The sequence below is a fragment of the Canis lupus genome, chromosome 10 (assembly GCF_048164855.1).
Source record: "Canis lupus baileyi chromosome 10, mCanLup2.hap1, whole genome shotgun sequence".
NCBI classification, from domain to species: domain Eukaryota; kingdom Metazoa; phylum Chordata; class Mammalia; order Carnivora; family Canidae; genus Canis; species Canis lupus.
Genome location: NC_132847.1, coordinates 27,302,510 through 27,319,482, shown reverse-complemented (window position 1 = coordinate 27,319,482; position 16,973 = coordinate 27,302,510). Strand labels below are relative to the sequence as shown.

The 16,973-nt window shown below is 54.5% G+C and overlaps 1 protein-coding gene across 1 annotated transcript; it reads right to left on the bottom strand.

Annotated features, from left to right (window-relative positions):
- Nucleotides 1-2,667: 2,667 nt before the first annotated feature.
- EGR1 (early growth response 1) lies at nucleotides 2,668-6,533 on the bottom strand. Its single transcript, XM_072841214.1, has 2 exons — nucleotides 5,949-6,533; nucleotides 2,668-5,229 (listed from the first exon to the last, which is right to left on the bottom strand). Exons 1-2 carry the CDS (start codon nucleotides 6,247-6,249, stop codon nucleotides 3,899-3,901), a joined length of 1,632 nt encoding a protein of 543 aa, XP_072697315.1. The 5' UTR covers nucleotides 6,250-6,533; the 3' UTR covers nucleotides 2,668-3,898.
- Between the last annotated feature and the right edge of the window lie 10,440 nt (nucleotides 6,534-16,973).

Genomic DNA, 16,973 nt, shown 5'->3' with positions numbered 1-16,973 from the left:
CACTTTCCTTTTTCTTTCTTTCTTTCTTTCTTTCTTTCTTTCTTTCTTTCTTTCTTTCTTTCTTCTTTCTTTCTTTCTTTTCTTTCTTTCTTTTCTTTCTTCTTTCTTTCTTTCTTTCTTCTTTCTTTTTCTTTCTTTCTTTTCTTCTTTTTTCTTTCTTTCTCTTTCTTTCTTTCTTTCTTTCTTTCTTTCTTTCTTTCTTTCTTTCTTTCTTTCTTTCTTTCTTTCTTTCTTTCTTTCTTTCCTTTTTAATACTATAGGACTGTAAAATGGGGCAATTTTTGAGTCTTGCTGTATTTCAGCTGTGCAGAGAAACTTGAGTTTCAAGTGGCAGAAGCCAAAGGAACCCTGGTGACAGGACTAATAAAAATTAGCTAGCAATCTTGGCAGAATTTCTCAATGAGCCATCTGCATCAAAATTGCCCGGTGTGGTTGTTATCAAGGCAGGTTCCAGGCCCCCATCACAGACCTCAAAAATAAGATGTCAAAATAAATAAATAAATAAATAAATAAATAAATAAATAAATAAATAAATAAAATGCCACAGGAAGGGGGTCTGGGAATCTGATTCTGAGATATTGTAATAATGACATAAGAGATTTTTTGCTTTAAAGGAACAGAGTCCTTCTGCTCCTTTTTTCATATTTTATTTTTGCCATGTTTTCCCTCGCTGCCCCCTCTCCCACCTAGGTAGTCTGTGGTGAGAAATTATTAAGAATGTGTAACAAGTACAGACTGGTGATCCTGGGCCCAGAGTGAGATGGGGAGGGGTAGGTGGGGCTGGGAAAAGGTGTGCCAATGCAAATGTTGTCTCATCAGGACCTGGCAATTTAGCCAGGAGGCTCATAGGAATGTGCCCTCAGCTAGAGAAGGTGGCTTGGTTTCTCCTGCTCCAGGCTAAGGAGTCTAGTATCCTGGGAAAGGGCAGATATCAATAGATTTGGTGGTTGAGGGCTAGAATGGAAGAGAAAGAATTGGGCGAATGCCAAGAGATTGCTGGAATTCCCCTGGTTTCAGGAATGGTGTTGGTGGCTAACCTGGGAGACCCTCAGAGGGAAGAGTGGACCAAGTGAGACCTCAATCCCACTCAAGGCCTGAGAGCCATACTGAGCCGGGAAGATATTTCATTGTCCTTGACTGGGAGGATCAGAAATTGAGAGGGGAGCCAAGGCTTGGGAATTCTGGGACATCAAATCTATTGGACCCAAATGATCACTGGATGGTCATGTCTGACCAATTCCTAAAAGACTCTAATCAAGGCTGAAGGTGGTGCTTATGTTCCATAATCTATCTGTTCACTCTCTCATGCAAAGAGTCACCAACACCCTCCCTGGTTAACATACAAAGCAAGTGAATTGAGTTAACTATTACTCTTCCCTACTCAATTTTCCATCTTTCCTAAGCTCCTGGGTGGGTTCAGCATCCTTCTCCATGCTCTGAGTCCCAAGCTTGTCCACATTATGTAACATAACATCATGTAATAATTTTTGGCTTACATCTCTGTCTTCTTAACCAACAATCTGCATTGTTATGACCAGCTCAAGACCTCTCAAAGAGTACACAGATGCTAAAAAGGCTCACAAGGATTGCTTCAGCCATTAGTGTGCGCCATCAGGGAGCTGGAGCCAGGGAACCTAGTACCTCAGGCCTCCTACACAATGGGGACAGACTTGATCTGTATGAGAACCTTAAATACAAGGCCAGCCTCCTGCCCACTCCGCCCTGTGCTCCTGGAAGCTGCCAAGGATCACAGCTCCAGCTGGCAAGTGGTGAGATTTCTTCCTGGAAGGATTCTTGGCTTGAGAACTGGCCCTCGCCTCTTCTAGGCTTCTTCGATGCCCTCAGGTTTCTGGGGACATGGAGGATGGGAAGGAGAGGCTGAGTCAGCTCCAGTCTTGTTACTACTTCTCAGAGCCTTCGTGCCCACCCTTTACCTCCCCCAAGTGTAGATAGCAAGGATTCCCAAGAACACAGCTTTCCCCAACCCTGGGTAGAGACATGGGGCAGGGCCAGACAAATTATGTGGGGCCAGGAAAATAGCACGGCCTCTGGGCACTCATGTTCCACTTTAATTAACCAGATAAAGTAGGCAGTCCACCAGATTGAGGAAGAGGCCCAGTATCAAGAAGAGATCCACATAGTTCTCAAAGAATTCACTCCAGTGACACACAGCAGCTAGGACTCTGAATGGAATTTCCCTGTCTTGGGGGTGCCTGGCTGGCTCAGTATAGCACAGGACCCTTGATCTCCCCGTTGTAAGTTTGGGTCCCATGTTGAGTGCAGAGATCACTTAAAAAAAAAAAAAAAAAAATCTTAAAAAAAAAAAAAAAAAAAAAGAACTTTCCCTGACTGTAAAAGCCCTTCAAAGCCGTCAATTAAGATGGCAAAATTGGGGGCCCTGGGTGGCACAGTTGGTTAAGCAACAGACTCTTGGTTTCAGCTCAGGTCCTGATCTCCCATCGTCAGATGGAGCCTCAAGCTCACACCCCACCTCCAACTCCCTCATGGAGCTTTCCATGGGTTTCTGTGAGGAGTCTGCCTAAGACTCTTTCCCTGCCCCTCCCCATTGCACTCTAATAAATAAATAAAATCATTTAAAAAAAAAAAAAAAAAAGATGGCAAAAGGGCCCCCGCCCCCAACCCAGGAAACACGCACCCAACCGCAGCTATTTTATTTTCTTTTTAATTTTTCTGAAGGATATACACCACATATCCCATGGGCAATAAAGCGCATTCAATGTGTTTATAAGCCAAACAGTCACTTTGTTTAAGCAAACACAAGTACAAAGTAAAATAAAACCACAAAATAATGAACTGCATGTTCATAACATACAAAAATCGCCGCCTACTCAGTAGGTAACTACAACATTCCAACTCCTGAATATATTTATAAATTTACATTTTCAGTTAAAAAAATAGACTTTTGAGAGTTCAGATTTTGTTTTAAATTTTGTTTTCTTACATTCTGGAGAGCCGAGGCTTAGCTCAGCCCTCTTCCTTATTTTGCTCCCAAAGCCTCCCCCGAATCGTCACTCCCTGCCCCCCTTAAGGCTAGAGGTGAGCACATCCCTCACAATTGCACATGTCAAGCTGTCAGCAAGGCGCATCACACAAAAGGCACCAAGACGTGAAACTTTTTAAACCAAAAGGACGGAAAAAAAGAACACTTTCAAAAAAAAAGAAGAAAAACCAAACCATATTTTGTCACGTGTGAGAGTACAGTCGGGCACTATTTACAAAAAGTTAACGGAACGTCACTCTGACACATGCTCTGATTAATACCAAGGACTGCTGTTTCAAAAAAAGCTTCAAACTTAATCGTCACAGCATCATCACAAAATAAAGGATCACCGTTGGTTTGCTTGGCTTTTCTTTTTTTTTTTCCCCCCCCAAAGGACCTAATTCCAAATAATACAATAGAATATGCAAATTATCTTCACATCAAGAGTACCCCAAGAAAAACAAAATCCATGGCACAGACACTGTACAAGGGTGCAGGGCTGGGCTCTGAGGAGCCCAAACCCCATTTTTGCCAACTTGATTTTCTAGCATCGAAGGGAGCAGGGGGGGGTCAGGCATACGATGGAGATGATACTGAAATGATATATCCAAAATCCATGCAAATCAAGTTCTTTGGATAGAGGTGAAGAACTTGGACATGGCTGTTTCAGGCAGCTGAAGTCACAGGCAGTAGGAACTGCAGAGGAAGGGCAAGTGGGCAGAAAGGATCGCAGGCCAACAGACCTTCCACACCAGCCCTGGGGTGGAGTAGAGGGGGAGGATTTGGCTCTGAGAACCTCCATCTCACCTAGAGGAACCCCCTCCTGTGGCCATCTCCTCCTCCTGTCTCTTAAGTCTCTTGTGTTTCTTTCTCTTTTCCCTGGTTTCTCCTTTCCCTTCAGCAGATTTCAATTGTCCTGGGAGAAAAGGTGGTTGTCATGTCCGAAAGCCCTGCAGAGGCGCTGAAGGAGTTGGTGACAGCCGAGGAAGGGAAGCTGCTGACTTGGGCCGGGAAAGCAGGGGGGACGGAAGAGTATGTGGTGGCCACTGAGGGTGAGGGGAAGCCACTGTGCACAGGGGATGGGTAGGTTGAGGAACCGGGAGAGGAGTAGGAGGTGGGTACAGGTGACGGATAGGAGGTGGTGGCTGGGGAGGGATAAGAGGTAGTAACCGGGGACGTGTAGGAGGTAGCCACCTGGGACGGGTAGGAAGAGAGGGAGGTGGCAGCTGAGGAGGCCACAACACCTTTGTCTGCTTTTTTGTCCTTTTGCCTTAAGTGGATCTTGGTATGCCTCTTGCGCTCATCGCTCCTGGCAAACTTTCTCCCACAGATGTCGCAGGCGAAGGGCTTCTCGCCCGTGTGGGTGCGGATGTGGGTGGTGAGATGGTCACTGCGGCTGAAGTTGCGCATGCAGATGCGACACTGGAAGGGCTTCTGGCCGGTGTGGATGCGGATGTGGCGCGTGAGCTCGTCGGAGCGGGAGAAGCGACGGTCGCAGGACTCGACCGGGCAGGCGTACGGGCGTTCGTGGGGGGGCGTCTTGCTGGGCCGGTTGGGGTACTTGCGCATGCGGCTGGGTTTGATGAGCTGGGACTGGTAAGTGGTGTTGAGGGTCTTCAAGTCCTGGGAGCCCGACTGCGTGGCAAAGGCCTTGATGGTAGACAACGGAGTGAGCGAAGGCTGCTGGGTACGGCCCTCCAGGCCTTGGAAGGGCTTCTGGTCGGGGGTGCCCAGGCCCAGGTCCCCCTGCTGTTGTGGAAACAGGTAGTCAGGGATCATGGGGACCTGGAAGCCACCCTTGGCCGCAGGGTAGGTGGGAGGCGGGTACTGGAGCGCGGCGCCCGTGGAGCCCGGGAAGGCCTGGCTCTGCGGCTCCGGGAAGATGTCACTGTTAGGTGTGGGGAAGGTCGGCGCGGCCGAGTAAATGGGGCTGCTGTCGTTGGACTGGACGGCACAGCTCAGGGGTGGGCTCTGAGAGGCGGCGGAGGAGGAGGAGGAGGCTGCTGGAGACGGCGCCGAAGACGAGGTGGCCGGTGGGTTGGTCATGCTCACGAGGCCGCTGACCAGGCTGAAGAGGGGCTCTGGCCACAAGGTGTTGCCGCTGTTGGGTGCAGGCTCCAGAGAGAAGCGGCCAGTGTAGGTGATGGGCGGCAGCCGCGTGGTTTGGCTGGGGTAACTGGTCTCCACCAGAACCTTCTCGTTATTCAGAGAGATGTCGGGAAAAGACTCTGATGGGGGGGAGAGAGAGAGGAGGGAGGCCTGGTTACTGGAGAGCAATCACCGGAGGCCGCGGAGGACCCGAGCTGCCAGGCAAGAGGTCAGGCTGGCCACCTGACCCAATAATGGGCTCGCGAGCTGGTTAATAATTGATAGCGGCAGATTGCAGTGTTCCCGGCCCCGCTCCGGCGGCGGAGCCCATTTCGACAACAGCTGACGCAAACACGGAGAATCCCCCTCCACTGCAGCGCACGGCGCTCCGCAGCGGCGGCTGCGCCACGCAGGGATTCCCGCCAGCGCCCCGACCCCGGGCTGCCAGGACGTCCCCGGCCCGCACCACCGCCCTCCCCCGGGGCAGGCGGCAGGAAACGCCGGCCCGTCTGGAGAAAAGGGGGCGCAGCCCAGCTCTTCAAAACAAGCCCTCCCCCACCTCCACCCACCCACGCAGCCCGAGCTCTCCACCCCAAACAGAAGCCTGCTCGTCTGCGCACCGCTAGGGGCGAGGGGGGTGAGGGCGAGGGCCAGGGCGAGGGCGAGGGCGAGGGCGGACGTCCGCAGGTATCTCGCCAACACATGCCCCCGAGGACGGAAAGGGAAGCCCCGCTTGCACCCCAGAGGTCCGGGAACGCTGCTGCGGTGAAGGGGGGCGCTGCCAGGCGGCGGGGGAAGGACTGACTGGTCGCCGGGCTGGTGGCGAAGGGGCTAATCCTCGGCGTAGGCCACCGCTTACCTGCGGTCAGGTGCTCGTAGGGCTGCTCGCCCGCCTCCCCCTGAGGGTTGAAGGCGCTGCCGCTGCTGCCGCCGCTGCCGCCCCCTCCACCTCCACCGCCCCCGCTGCCGCCGCTGCTGCTACCGCCGCTGCCCTCCGAGGCCCCGGCTGCACCGAGGAACTGGGGAGCCCCGTTGCTCAGCAGCATCATCTCCTCCAGCTTGGGATAGTTGTCCATGGTGGGCGAGTGAGGAAAGGAGCCGAACGGGTCGGAGATCTGCAGCGGAGACATCAGCTGCATCTCGGCCTTGGCCGCGGCCATCCCGGACGGGCGGGCTGGAGAGCTAGTGTTGGGGCGGGTGGGCGCAGCCCGGAGCCGCGGCTGCGGGGGACACACTCTCGGGGGCCTGGCCGGGTCACATGCGGGACGCAGGGCACACTGTGGCCAGGGCAGGTGGGGCCTCCAGGCTCGCCCTCGCCGCCGGCCGGTGCGGACGCGGCGCTGCTACCGGGGCTGGGGCAGGGGCCGGTCCTGCGGCGGCGGAAGCTGGCGGCGGCGGCGGCTGGCGGCGGCGGCTCCCCAAGTTCTGCGCGCTGGGATCTCTCGCGACTCCCCGGATCCGCCTCTATTTGAAGGGTCTGGAGCGCCACGGGTCCGCCTCCGTCGTGACGTACATGGCCATATATGGGAAGCAGGAAGCCCTAATATGGCAAGACCCGCCGGGAGGACCCGGAGTGACGTGAAGCCCCCTACCCGAGATCGGGGAGCACCGCGGTCCCGCACCCCGGCCCCCTCGCCGACTCCTGCACCCTGGGCGCCCCGGCCTCGAGAAAGCCTAGGGCTCGGGCCTCCGCTGCGGGCTCCCCGGCCCGGGCTGCTCCGGAGTTCCCAGCACTGCCCCCGCCTCTTCCCTCCGCCTTCTCCCCTCCTCCCGGAGCCGGAAGCGGCCGGGCCATATCGGGCCGTTCCAAACAAGGCGCTGCCCAAATAAGGGTTGTTCCGGCGGGGGATCCTTCCTGCTCCTTATATGGCGTTTCCGGGTCGTTGCTGGCTGCTCCCTGGCTCCCTCCCTCCTCCCGGGCTCCGAGCCGGGAGCCCGAACGTGCGCAGGAGCTGGGGACGCCCGGGTGGAGGTCTCGGGGCGCCGAGAGCTAGGAGCACCGCGGCTCAGGCGGTTCCCCCGCGGGGACTGGCCTGGGGAAGCCCGCGCCCGGGGCGGGGGCGGGGGCGAGGGCGAGGGCGAGTCGGGCCGGGGTTCTGCCACCGTCATCCCGGGCCCTCCCGCCCACCTCTGGGACCGTGGGAGCGGGGCGGGAGCTAAGGGGAGGAGGGACTGGCTCGCCGGGGCAGAGGCCGCCCAGGAGAGGCGGAGCGTGACCCCTCGGCCTTGACCGTTGGCACCCTGCCTTCCCAGGTGTCATCGGGGAAACTGAGGCTAGGAAAATACCCGCCAGGTGATCCCCTACGTCCCTTTGCGTCGTGGTGGGCCACCTGCTCCTCAGCCGGGAGCTGGCGGTCCTTGCGCGGGTGGGAGACTTTCCCACCTTCTCCGGAAGCAGTGGAGGCGGGGCGGGCAGTGCGGCCGTCGGAAAACCGGGCTTCCCTGCGGGCTGTGCGGGGACCCCTCCAGGCCAGCGCCGAGAAGCCCGCTTGGCGGCCTGGTGCTGCCCCCTGGAGGCCCCCTCTGCAGCTCGGAGCCCCGGGCCCCGGGCCGAGCGGGCTCTTCCGCCGCCTTCCCGCCCCCCGCCCCCCCGTCTGGTGCCGGGCACCGAGCCAGGCCAGGGGAGCCTCCGACGCAGTGAGCGCGAACTGAGCAGGCGCCGCAGCCCGGGCTGTCCCCGCAGCCCCCGGGGAGCCGCCGCCGCCGCCGCCGCCGAGGCGCCCGGACTCCGCGCGCGATGACGCTGCCCTCCCCGAGCCGGGCGGGGAACCGGGGCGCGGGGGGCGCGCGGGGCAGGCGGGAACCAGTTCTGGGGTCTCCGCGGAGTCGGACGTGACGGGGAAGCCCCTCGGCCCCATCCCCACCCCCCGCATTCAAGGGTGCACCCCAAAGCAAACAGGGATTCCGAGGGGGAAGGTTCCTGTTCTAGCTTTGAGTCCAGGGGAGGTGTTGTTTTGGTGAATTTAAAAAAAGAAGCAGAAAGTATGTGTGTGGAAGGGGGGTGCTGAGGACACTGGGACAGAAGCGGGTTGGGGCTGGGGTCTCCGAACCCAAACTGGTCGGAGTCAGGGGAGTTAAATTGGGGGGAGGGGCGCAACTCTCTTGGACTTCATTCCTCTGTATTCCCTACCCGCACGCACAGGCAGAGATACACATAACATTTTCTTATAAAAATCTATTTAAGGAATCTAGCAATGAACCCTGTCTGCCCTCAAGTCTGAACTCCCCAACCCAAAAGCCTAGGGTGGGGTGGGGGGCCCACTCCCACCGCCCACCGGAGTTTTTCTTTAGGAGCTTGAGTGATGCACCTCTCCGAGGCCTCCCGCCAGCCAGGGTCAGATGGTCTTGGATCTCAATGCCCCTTTTGCCACTCCCTGGTGGGGTATCTTGCCTAGGCTTTTTGTATATTGCTTTCTTCAACTGTAAAATAGAGCTAATGTTATTGGTACCCAAGTGGGAGGATTGCTGTGAAAAAACTGAAACTTAGATGGGTTGAGTCTCTGAAGTCCCTAAAGCACAGAGCCTACCTTGCAATTGCTATTCAATAGACACTGGCTATTGTTATTTTCAGGAAATTCACCCACCCATCTTCAGCCTCCAGGTAAATTCCAGGGACCCTTTTCTGAAAAGAGGTACAGAGAGGGAGGAACATTCCAATTCTATCACAGGGGACATTGTCCTGAAGAGCTAATCTGAATCTTTCTTGCTGAAGTAGAACATCATTTCCCAGAGCAGAATTTTTCTACCCTGCTGGTTTAACAATCACCTGTAGAACTCCCGGGGGGGGGGGGGGGGGGGGGGGGGGGGGATTTAACCCTAGAGCACTGGAATCAGATTTTTTCTGAACTTGTGAGTGCCAGAACTGAGTGGGTTCCTCATCCTAAGAACCTATTTCTGTTGCCGGGGAGCTGCCCAGATCCCAAGAGCACATCTCCCAACCCCAGCCAAAGCAAACCAATTCCCCTCTGATTCTAATATGCAAAATGACCTTTCACCTTCTTGCTGAAGGTGGACGCTGGGAATCCTTATAGTCTGCATCTTTTGTTTTGCATATGCAATATCAATTCCCCTTTCTTTTCATAATAGCTCCTAGCCAGTGATTTCCTTGGGGAACCAGTCCAGTCCATGTGGTTAGAGGAAGATAACCCCAACCCAGATCTAGGAGTGGGTATGTCACTCACATGTAGACAACCATCTAGGATGCTCCAGTCTCAAGCATTCCAGATCCCTAGCCACAGCGGTTGAGTCAGGATGGGCATATGATCCAAACCAAGCCAGTGAGAAGCACTTCTGGGATATTTCTGGAACTCTTGAAAAAGGGCAATTTTCTCCTACTAAGCCAATGGAATGTAAGCCTGGAGGCCATCTTGCCTTGGACTGCAAAGCCTACCTGAACAAGAAGGCAATGGAAGAAAAACATAGAAGGTATCTACTTGCAGATAATAAGTTTTTGGATACAACCTGGGCTTTTTAGTTATGCAGTCCAATGCATTCCTTTGTGATTTAATAGAATGGGCTCGTTTCAGTTTCTGTTACAACCCAGCAGTTTCTGATTAATACACTCATTATCCACAACAACAAAGAATTTTTCTTAAGACTTTCTGTGGGCAGGGCCTGGGAAGGCCCAGGGCATCGGCCCCTGCCTCTAAGGAGCTTACAATTGGGTAGAAGGAAGACTGAATTCCATGTTGCAAGAAAATCAAGAATGGTGGTCCTGTTAGCCACCAAATGTCAGTTATGCTGAAGAACATAGAAGATAAGAGGAGGGAGAGGTTCCAGGGAAGGGGGCAGGGATGATGAGATTTTGGAGGAGAGAGAACATGAGAAGGACCAAATTTTGTGGTGAGGAAGTGAGGCAGTTTCAGGCCAGGGTTGAGGGTAGGGAGGCCAGGACAGTCCTTGTGTGGTCTGTCTGGAAAAAATGGGCTGGAGTTGAGAGGGTTCCAAGGGGGAGATAGTAGGAAGTAGGTTTGAGTAAAGCATTCTTTTCTTCTTCTTCTTTTCTTCTTTCTCCTCCTCCTCCTTCTTCTTCTTCTTCTTCTTCTTCTTCTTCTTCTTCTTCTTCTTCTTCTTCTTCTTCTTTCTTCTCCTCCTCCTCCTCCTCCTCCTCCTCCTTCTTCTTTTTCTTCTTCTTCTTCTTCTTCTTCTTCTTCTTCTTCTTCTTCTTCTTCTTCTTCTTCTTCTTCTTCTTCTTCTTCTTCTTTCTTCATAAAAAGGGCTTATTGGCCACCGCTTGTATCAGAAGCAGTGCTAAGTCTTGGGAATTCTGCAGTGAAGAAGTATAGTTTTGCCCTCTTGGAAACTGCCATTCATTGGGATACTTGTGTCTAAGTAAACAGATACGTAAATAAAAATGATTTCAGATTATGGAGAGTATAGCATACTAGAGAGGTGAGGGAAGGTGTCTCAGAAGAGATGAAATTTATGTGGAGACATGAAGGATGACAGGAAACCAATGCTACCTAGAGGAGGTGAGGTGAGGGGATGGTGAGTGGAGGGCATTCCAGGCAAAGGGGACAGTGGCGTCAAGGCCTCAGGAAGGAGAAGGCCATGGTCTGACATTTAGGGCCTCTGGTTGAGATGTGGGCTGTGAGATAGGATGACCTGTAGGCCTCTACCCTCGTCTCCTTCTGCCCTCTACAGCTCCTGCAGGACAGGAGGTGGTCTTCACAGCCCTGCTCTGCTTCATGGTGTATGCCCCGAAGACAACTTCCATAGGAACAGTGAGAGGAGCTGGCTCCAAGCCCCTACACACTACCCAGACCTTAGCCCTCTCCATGACTGGGAAACCAGTGCCTTGGACCTCCTCCCTGGGTGGGTTATCCCTAGACCTGCCTTCTTAGCCATAGGGCTGGAGGCACCTAGGTCATTCCCGTTCTCCTCTGGTCTATTTTTTGGCCGATGGCACATGCTCCTTTGCTGTGACTGGGGGACTGAAAGGGGAGGAGACAGGATGAAAAGAATGGTGCCCCTCCCCAGGAGCCAGATCTCGGGGGAGGGGTATTGAGTCCCTACCTAGTGACTGACAACCAGCCTGGTGCCCAAAGGAAAGACTTTAAGGAAGATTGGAGGGTGAGGAAGAGCCACTTCTGCACCTGGCCTGAGTGCCCATAGAACTCGAAGGGGCATTTGGGATGAGTCCAGGGCTCTCACACCTGGCCCTCTGGGGATGGGTGCCAGAAGACCTGGGAGAGACGAGAGGTGCTTGGTGGGTATCCAGGTCTGAGCTGCTGTCTGCAGTCTTCCTTGAAAACAGGACAGGCGAAGGGTCAGAGGTGAGAGCAGAATGAAGCTTGCCCACGGCAGATGAGGCTCCAGGTGAAAGCCAGTGGGAACCTCAGAAACTCGAGCCATGGCTGAGCAGCCTGCAGCTCTCAGAGAAAAACAAGCCCCTTTTTCCATTGCCACTTCCTCCTCCCCAGCCCCAGCTACGTCAGCACCCACATGTGCTGCTCAGATCGCGGTTTGCCTCCGCTGTGGCCAGCCTGGGGCTCAGGAAGTGACTTTCCCTTCAGTTCTGTAGGGCTGCCTGTCACTCTTTCCAGTAGCTGAGGGGCTCCGCCGGAAGTAGGGAGGGCCAGGCCTTCAGTCTGTCCTGGGACAGCGCTGTTCCCACCCTGTGAAGGGCTGTGAGGGGTGAGGAGAAACCCCAGAAGAGGCCGGGTCTGGTGCGGGGTTGGGGTCGGGGTGGGGTAGAGGTGCTATGACAGAAGAGGAGGCACAGACAGGAAGGATGACTGCAGGAGACAACAGAGAAAATCACCCCTGAGTGCTGGAGTATGAGGCCATCTCAGGTGCTCCAGCTACAGATGGGGAAACGGTTCCAGACGCCAACCCCGAGGCCTAGGGCGGGTGGAGACTCACGGGTTCTGAGGAGGGCCCATGGAAAGGGATGCTGAGGCCTGAGGCAGAAGGGGTCTCGGGGCTCTGACGGGGGAACCTGACCTGCTCTGATGGATCCAGGAGCTGCAGGGACAGACCATGGAGGATTTGGCTAAGGTTGGGGGATCTGCTTAAAAGAGTCGGGGTCTGGGTTGCTGTCCTCAGAGTCAGCCTAAAGTGTCATGCGCCAGAGTTAGGTTAGGCCTCCAGTGCAGAGCCCTGGGGAGGTGGCCCAGAGCATCTGTTAAGGGAGGAGGCAGTGGGTGAACACTCAGGCCTCTGCGTCCTTTCTGCCCCGGATTTAATGAGCAGATGCAGAAAGAGGTTGCCATCCTCAGACATCGGTCTTTTGACCCTGTGCCATGTGACCCCTGTCCCAGGCCCCGGAAGATGTGGCCTGTGGTGCCTTCTTTGCTCCCCCCACCCCCAGCTGAGTGTGCAGCAAAGCTGGCTGCAGAAATCTCTGGAAGCTCTGGAAGCTCGTTGGGCAGGCAGAGGGAGGGGAGTGTTACATAAGAGCCCACTGATGTGCAGGAAGTCTAGAGCAGCCTTTAGATGAGAAAGGCAGCGTTCCCATCCAGCCTAGAAAAGCAGGAATAGCAACGGCGGTTATTTCTGGCCCCTCACCACCGCCCATCCCAGCGCCGGGGCGCTCAGCTTCATGGTGGGTGAGCTCGGACTCTGCAGACCTGCTGGGAGGGGGAGGGCAGCAGGGGCCAGGCCACCCCCTGGGGTTACCCCACAGTAGTGCTGGCCTCACCCCCCACACACACACCAGGATGCAGCAATCAGCGGAGGGTGCATGTTTCTTCTGATTTTACTTGGTCTCTCAATGCACTCTCTGCCCCCTCCCTACCCCCAGACATACAACGTGACAGGCTCTGTGCTAAACATTGGATGGGCGCTTGTCTTCACAATGCCTAGTGACATAGGCGCCATTGTCACCCCCACTTCAATAATGAGGAAGGGGCTCAGAGAGGGTGGGAGGCTGGATTAAGTTCAGAGCCAGGCGGTGGGGTGGCCAGGATTCCAATCCAGATAGTCTGGCTTCAGAACCTCTGGGCTGAAACCTAGCTTGTGCCAAGAGCCACATGTTTCCTGGGGCCCCAGAATGCACTGGACAAAGCTTTCACCCCCTAGGGGTTCTCCAGTCAAGTCACATAGGGTTTGGCCTATCGTGAAAGGTCATTTCAACAGTCACTTATGAAACATCTGCTCCTCTAGGCATTACAGATAAGAAGAGAGGTAAGAAGGTGATTCCCTGTTTGCAGGTCATGGGCTGGTGAGGGAGGCAGACAAATAAACAGGCAGTGGCAGCAGTGGTAAGTGTGCTGTGGTAGAGGAAGCAGGGACTGCAGGAACTCCTCTGACCCGCATGGCTGATGTGCTCCCCAGGGACAGCCATCTGGCCATCATGCAGGAGGCCGGGCGCGGAGTCCGGGTGTGACAGCAGCCGGGAGCCCGCCGTCACGCAGGACAGGGTGAGGCCTGGGGCCTCGGCTCCGGCTGCCCACGTGCCTGCAGGGGCCTCCGGCCAGAGGCAGGGAACGAACGCCGGACACCTGGATACCCGGACTCACAGCCCGGCAGCTCGGCCCAAAGATGCACCCTGCCCTCGGTGCAGTGGCAACCGGGGGGCCCGGGGGAGCGGCTGGTTGCAAGGTCTTCCCTTTCTCCTCGTCCAGCCACCCCCTGCCACTCTACCTGGGTGGGAACTCTGTTTAGGGCAAAGTCAAAATGAGCCACTGAAGGGGAGGCTGGAACACAGGAGGAAGAAGAGCTTCCCTCCCGATTATTGATTATCAATTATCACACTGACAAGAGGAGATATGAGATAGGAAGAGTTAGCTCCTGTGCTAGGATGGGGCGTCGGGGCGGCTCCGTCAGTCAAGCAAGCGGCTGGCTTCTGGTTTTGGCTCAGGTCATAGTCTCAGGGCCATATATCAGCGGGCTGTGCGCTCGGTGGGGAGTCTGCTGGAAGATTCTCTCCCTCTATTCCAGCCGCCCTGACTTGGGAGCTGGCTCTGTCTCTCTCTCTCTCTCAAAAAAAAATAGGGGATCCCTGGGTGGCTCAGCGGTTTGGCGCCTGCCTTTGGCCCAGGGCGCGATCCTGGAGTCCTGGATCGAGTCCCGCGTCGGGCTCCCAGCATGGAGCCTGCTTCTCCCTCTGCCTGTGTCTCTGCCTCTCTCTCTCTATGTCTATCATAAATAAATAAATAAATCTTAAAAAAAATAGATAAATAAATAAGTCTTTATTGGGAGGACTGTCCACAGGGGGATCCTGTACCCCAGGCAGAAGCAGCTCTTCCGTTCCTGTTGGCAAAGGAAGGGATCACTGGAACCTCAAGGGCTCAGTTGCCCCCTGGCCAAGCCTCAGAGAAGAGCCCTCATGGCAGGATGACTGAGTCTTCAAACTGACATTGGACTCAGTGTCTTTAAAAATATATATATTGTGATAAAATATACAAACCATAATATTTACCATTTTAACCATTTTACTAACCTTTTTTTAAATTTTTTTTTATTTTTTAAGTAAGCTCTATACCCTAACCCGGGGCTTGAACAGAGGAGATCAAGAGGCAGGTGCATACTCCACCACCTTAGCCAGCCAGGCACCCCACCACTGTAGTCTTTTTTTTTTTTTTTTCATTTTAATCATTTTTAAGTGTACGATTCAGTAGCATTAAATACATTCACAATGTCGTGCAACCATCACCGCCATCCAACTCCAGAACTTTTTCATCACCCCAGACGGAAACTCTGTACCCACGAAGCCAAGCCCCTCCATCCTGCCCCTTGGCACCAGCCTCTATACCCTCTGTTGTAGTTTCTGTCTCCGTGAATTTGTCGGTTCGCGATACCTCATACGAATGGAATTCTGACACTTGTCCTTCTTTGACCACCTTGTCTCACTGAGCGTAATGTTTCCAAGGTTCATCCCTGTTGTAGTGACATGTTGACACATCCATGTGTCAGAATCCCACTCCCCCCCTAAGGCTGAGTAATATTCCACTGTATGGATGCACCACTTTGTTTACCCTTTCTTCTGTTGGTGGACACTTGGACCGCTTCCCCCTTTCGACTACCGTGAATAACGCTGCTGTGAATATTAGTGGGCAAGCATCCCTGGACTCTGCTTTCATTCATCATCTACCAGCCATCACCAGAGGGATTGAAGTTAGATTTAAGAAGGACTTCCTGATTTTGTCCTTCCTCTGACCAAAGCAGCAGCATCTCCCTCTTTTCATAGTTTTAATGACCACAATCTCCTCTGCCTCCCCTAATCCTACCCTGGCTGGGGTAATGCCCTGAATGGCTGCACTTGTATGGGAAAGAGGCTTAATAGGGGTCACTCTGGGGTCATAGCGATGGATGGTTTATTTTTGGGAGCTGGGTGGTGAGGGTTTCATTGTCTTCCCTCAGCTCTGGGTACGTATGCCACCACTCCCCTACCCCACACCCAGCTTTCTCCTTTTACTGGCAAATCCAGGCTGTCTCCCTTTTTCTCTCCCAGGCTAAATCGGGAGTGTGAAGCTGCTCTTCTTCCCAATTTAGCTTTTGAATTAAAGTGAGAACTGAATGTGGCTGGAACGCTGACTCCCATCTGTGTGTGTGAGAGAGAAAGGAGAGCAAGTGAGCAGGAGCACATGCAGGGGGAGGCAGAGCAGGGAGGAAGCCCATCGGGGCAGATGCCGTCCTCAGGTGCAGGCAGACAGCCCAGCACAGAGACTCCCAGATTTAGAGGCTGGTGCTTTCTCATGCCCCCTACTAGATGCTGGGGCACTGTAGTGCAGCCGGGGAACATCACCGACATCCTGGCTTGGGGTCTGCTGGGGCGGCAGCAGGGACCAAGCAGGGGGAGGTGGCAGGAGGGAGAGCCAGGCGCCACAGGGATCAGGTAGGAGGGGGCAGGGGTGGCAGCTGAGCTGAGGCTTGAAGTGTGCCCTGCCTGGGCACGAGGCCTGAGTGTGCCTGGCTTCTCCCAGGGAAGGGCACTGGCACCAGGTGAGCTCGAGAGCTTTCACCTGCTCCTCTTCTCTCCTCCCCTTCTTCCAGAGAGAGCAAACCCAGAGAAGTCTGGGAACATGCGTGTCCCTGATGCTCATGCTCTAAGCAGGCAATCTGGAGGACAGAGGACCAGCAGGTCTCCTTCCGAGCTGCCACTCAGAGAGCAGGAGCTGGTGGGCCCCAGATGGACATGGAACAGAGGAAATGGGATCGCTTTGTCTGGAGACAAAAGTACCAAGAAGGCTCTCTGCTTGGCCTAACTCACCTGAGTCTCCCCAGGTTGGAGCTTGCTGGCTGGGTCTCTGGGGGACCTTTCCTGGCTGACATGGGAATAGGTTGAAATCTTGGCAGAGACAGACCCTCTGTTGGCAGAGACGGGAGAGGGTTCTCTGGGGCCATGCATTTCCCTGTCAGCTCTAGTTCCCCAATGACAGGCACAGTAAGGGATGCTCGTGTAAAACTTGCCATCAATATTTCAGGCAGCATTATTTATTGATCACTCAGCTGGCTGGGACAAAAGGAGATGGTAATTCATTAGGAGTGGGGTCCATTTGGGAAAGAGGTCAGGGAGGAGTAGGTCACTAAGGAGCCCCAACCTCGGCTCTTGCAAAAGTACCTTGGGATTCCAGCTTTTGGAAATTAGGGTCTTTTTTTTTCCTTTCCTTTTTTAAACTTGATCTTAGCCAAAAGGCTGAGAAGCACTTCCTCTCCTTTTTGAATCTGGCAGTGCCCCAGATGAAAATGAGGGAAGGTTGGGGGAATAGTAAAACCTGGGGCAGGCCTGGGACCACCACTGTGGCCATCAGGGAGATCGTATCCAGACGGTCCTGCAGCCAGGTGGGCTTCTCCCTCTCTGGGCCTAGCCTGCCCCTCCCAAGGGCCCTATCCCGTGCCACCTCTCAGGTCCTTCTCTTCACATGACCTTGACATTAGCTCCAGGAACCCCTCTGGATGCCATTTCAGACACCTCTGTTGGGTCCCTTGGACTGCAGGG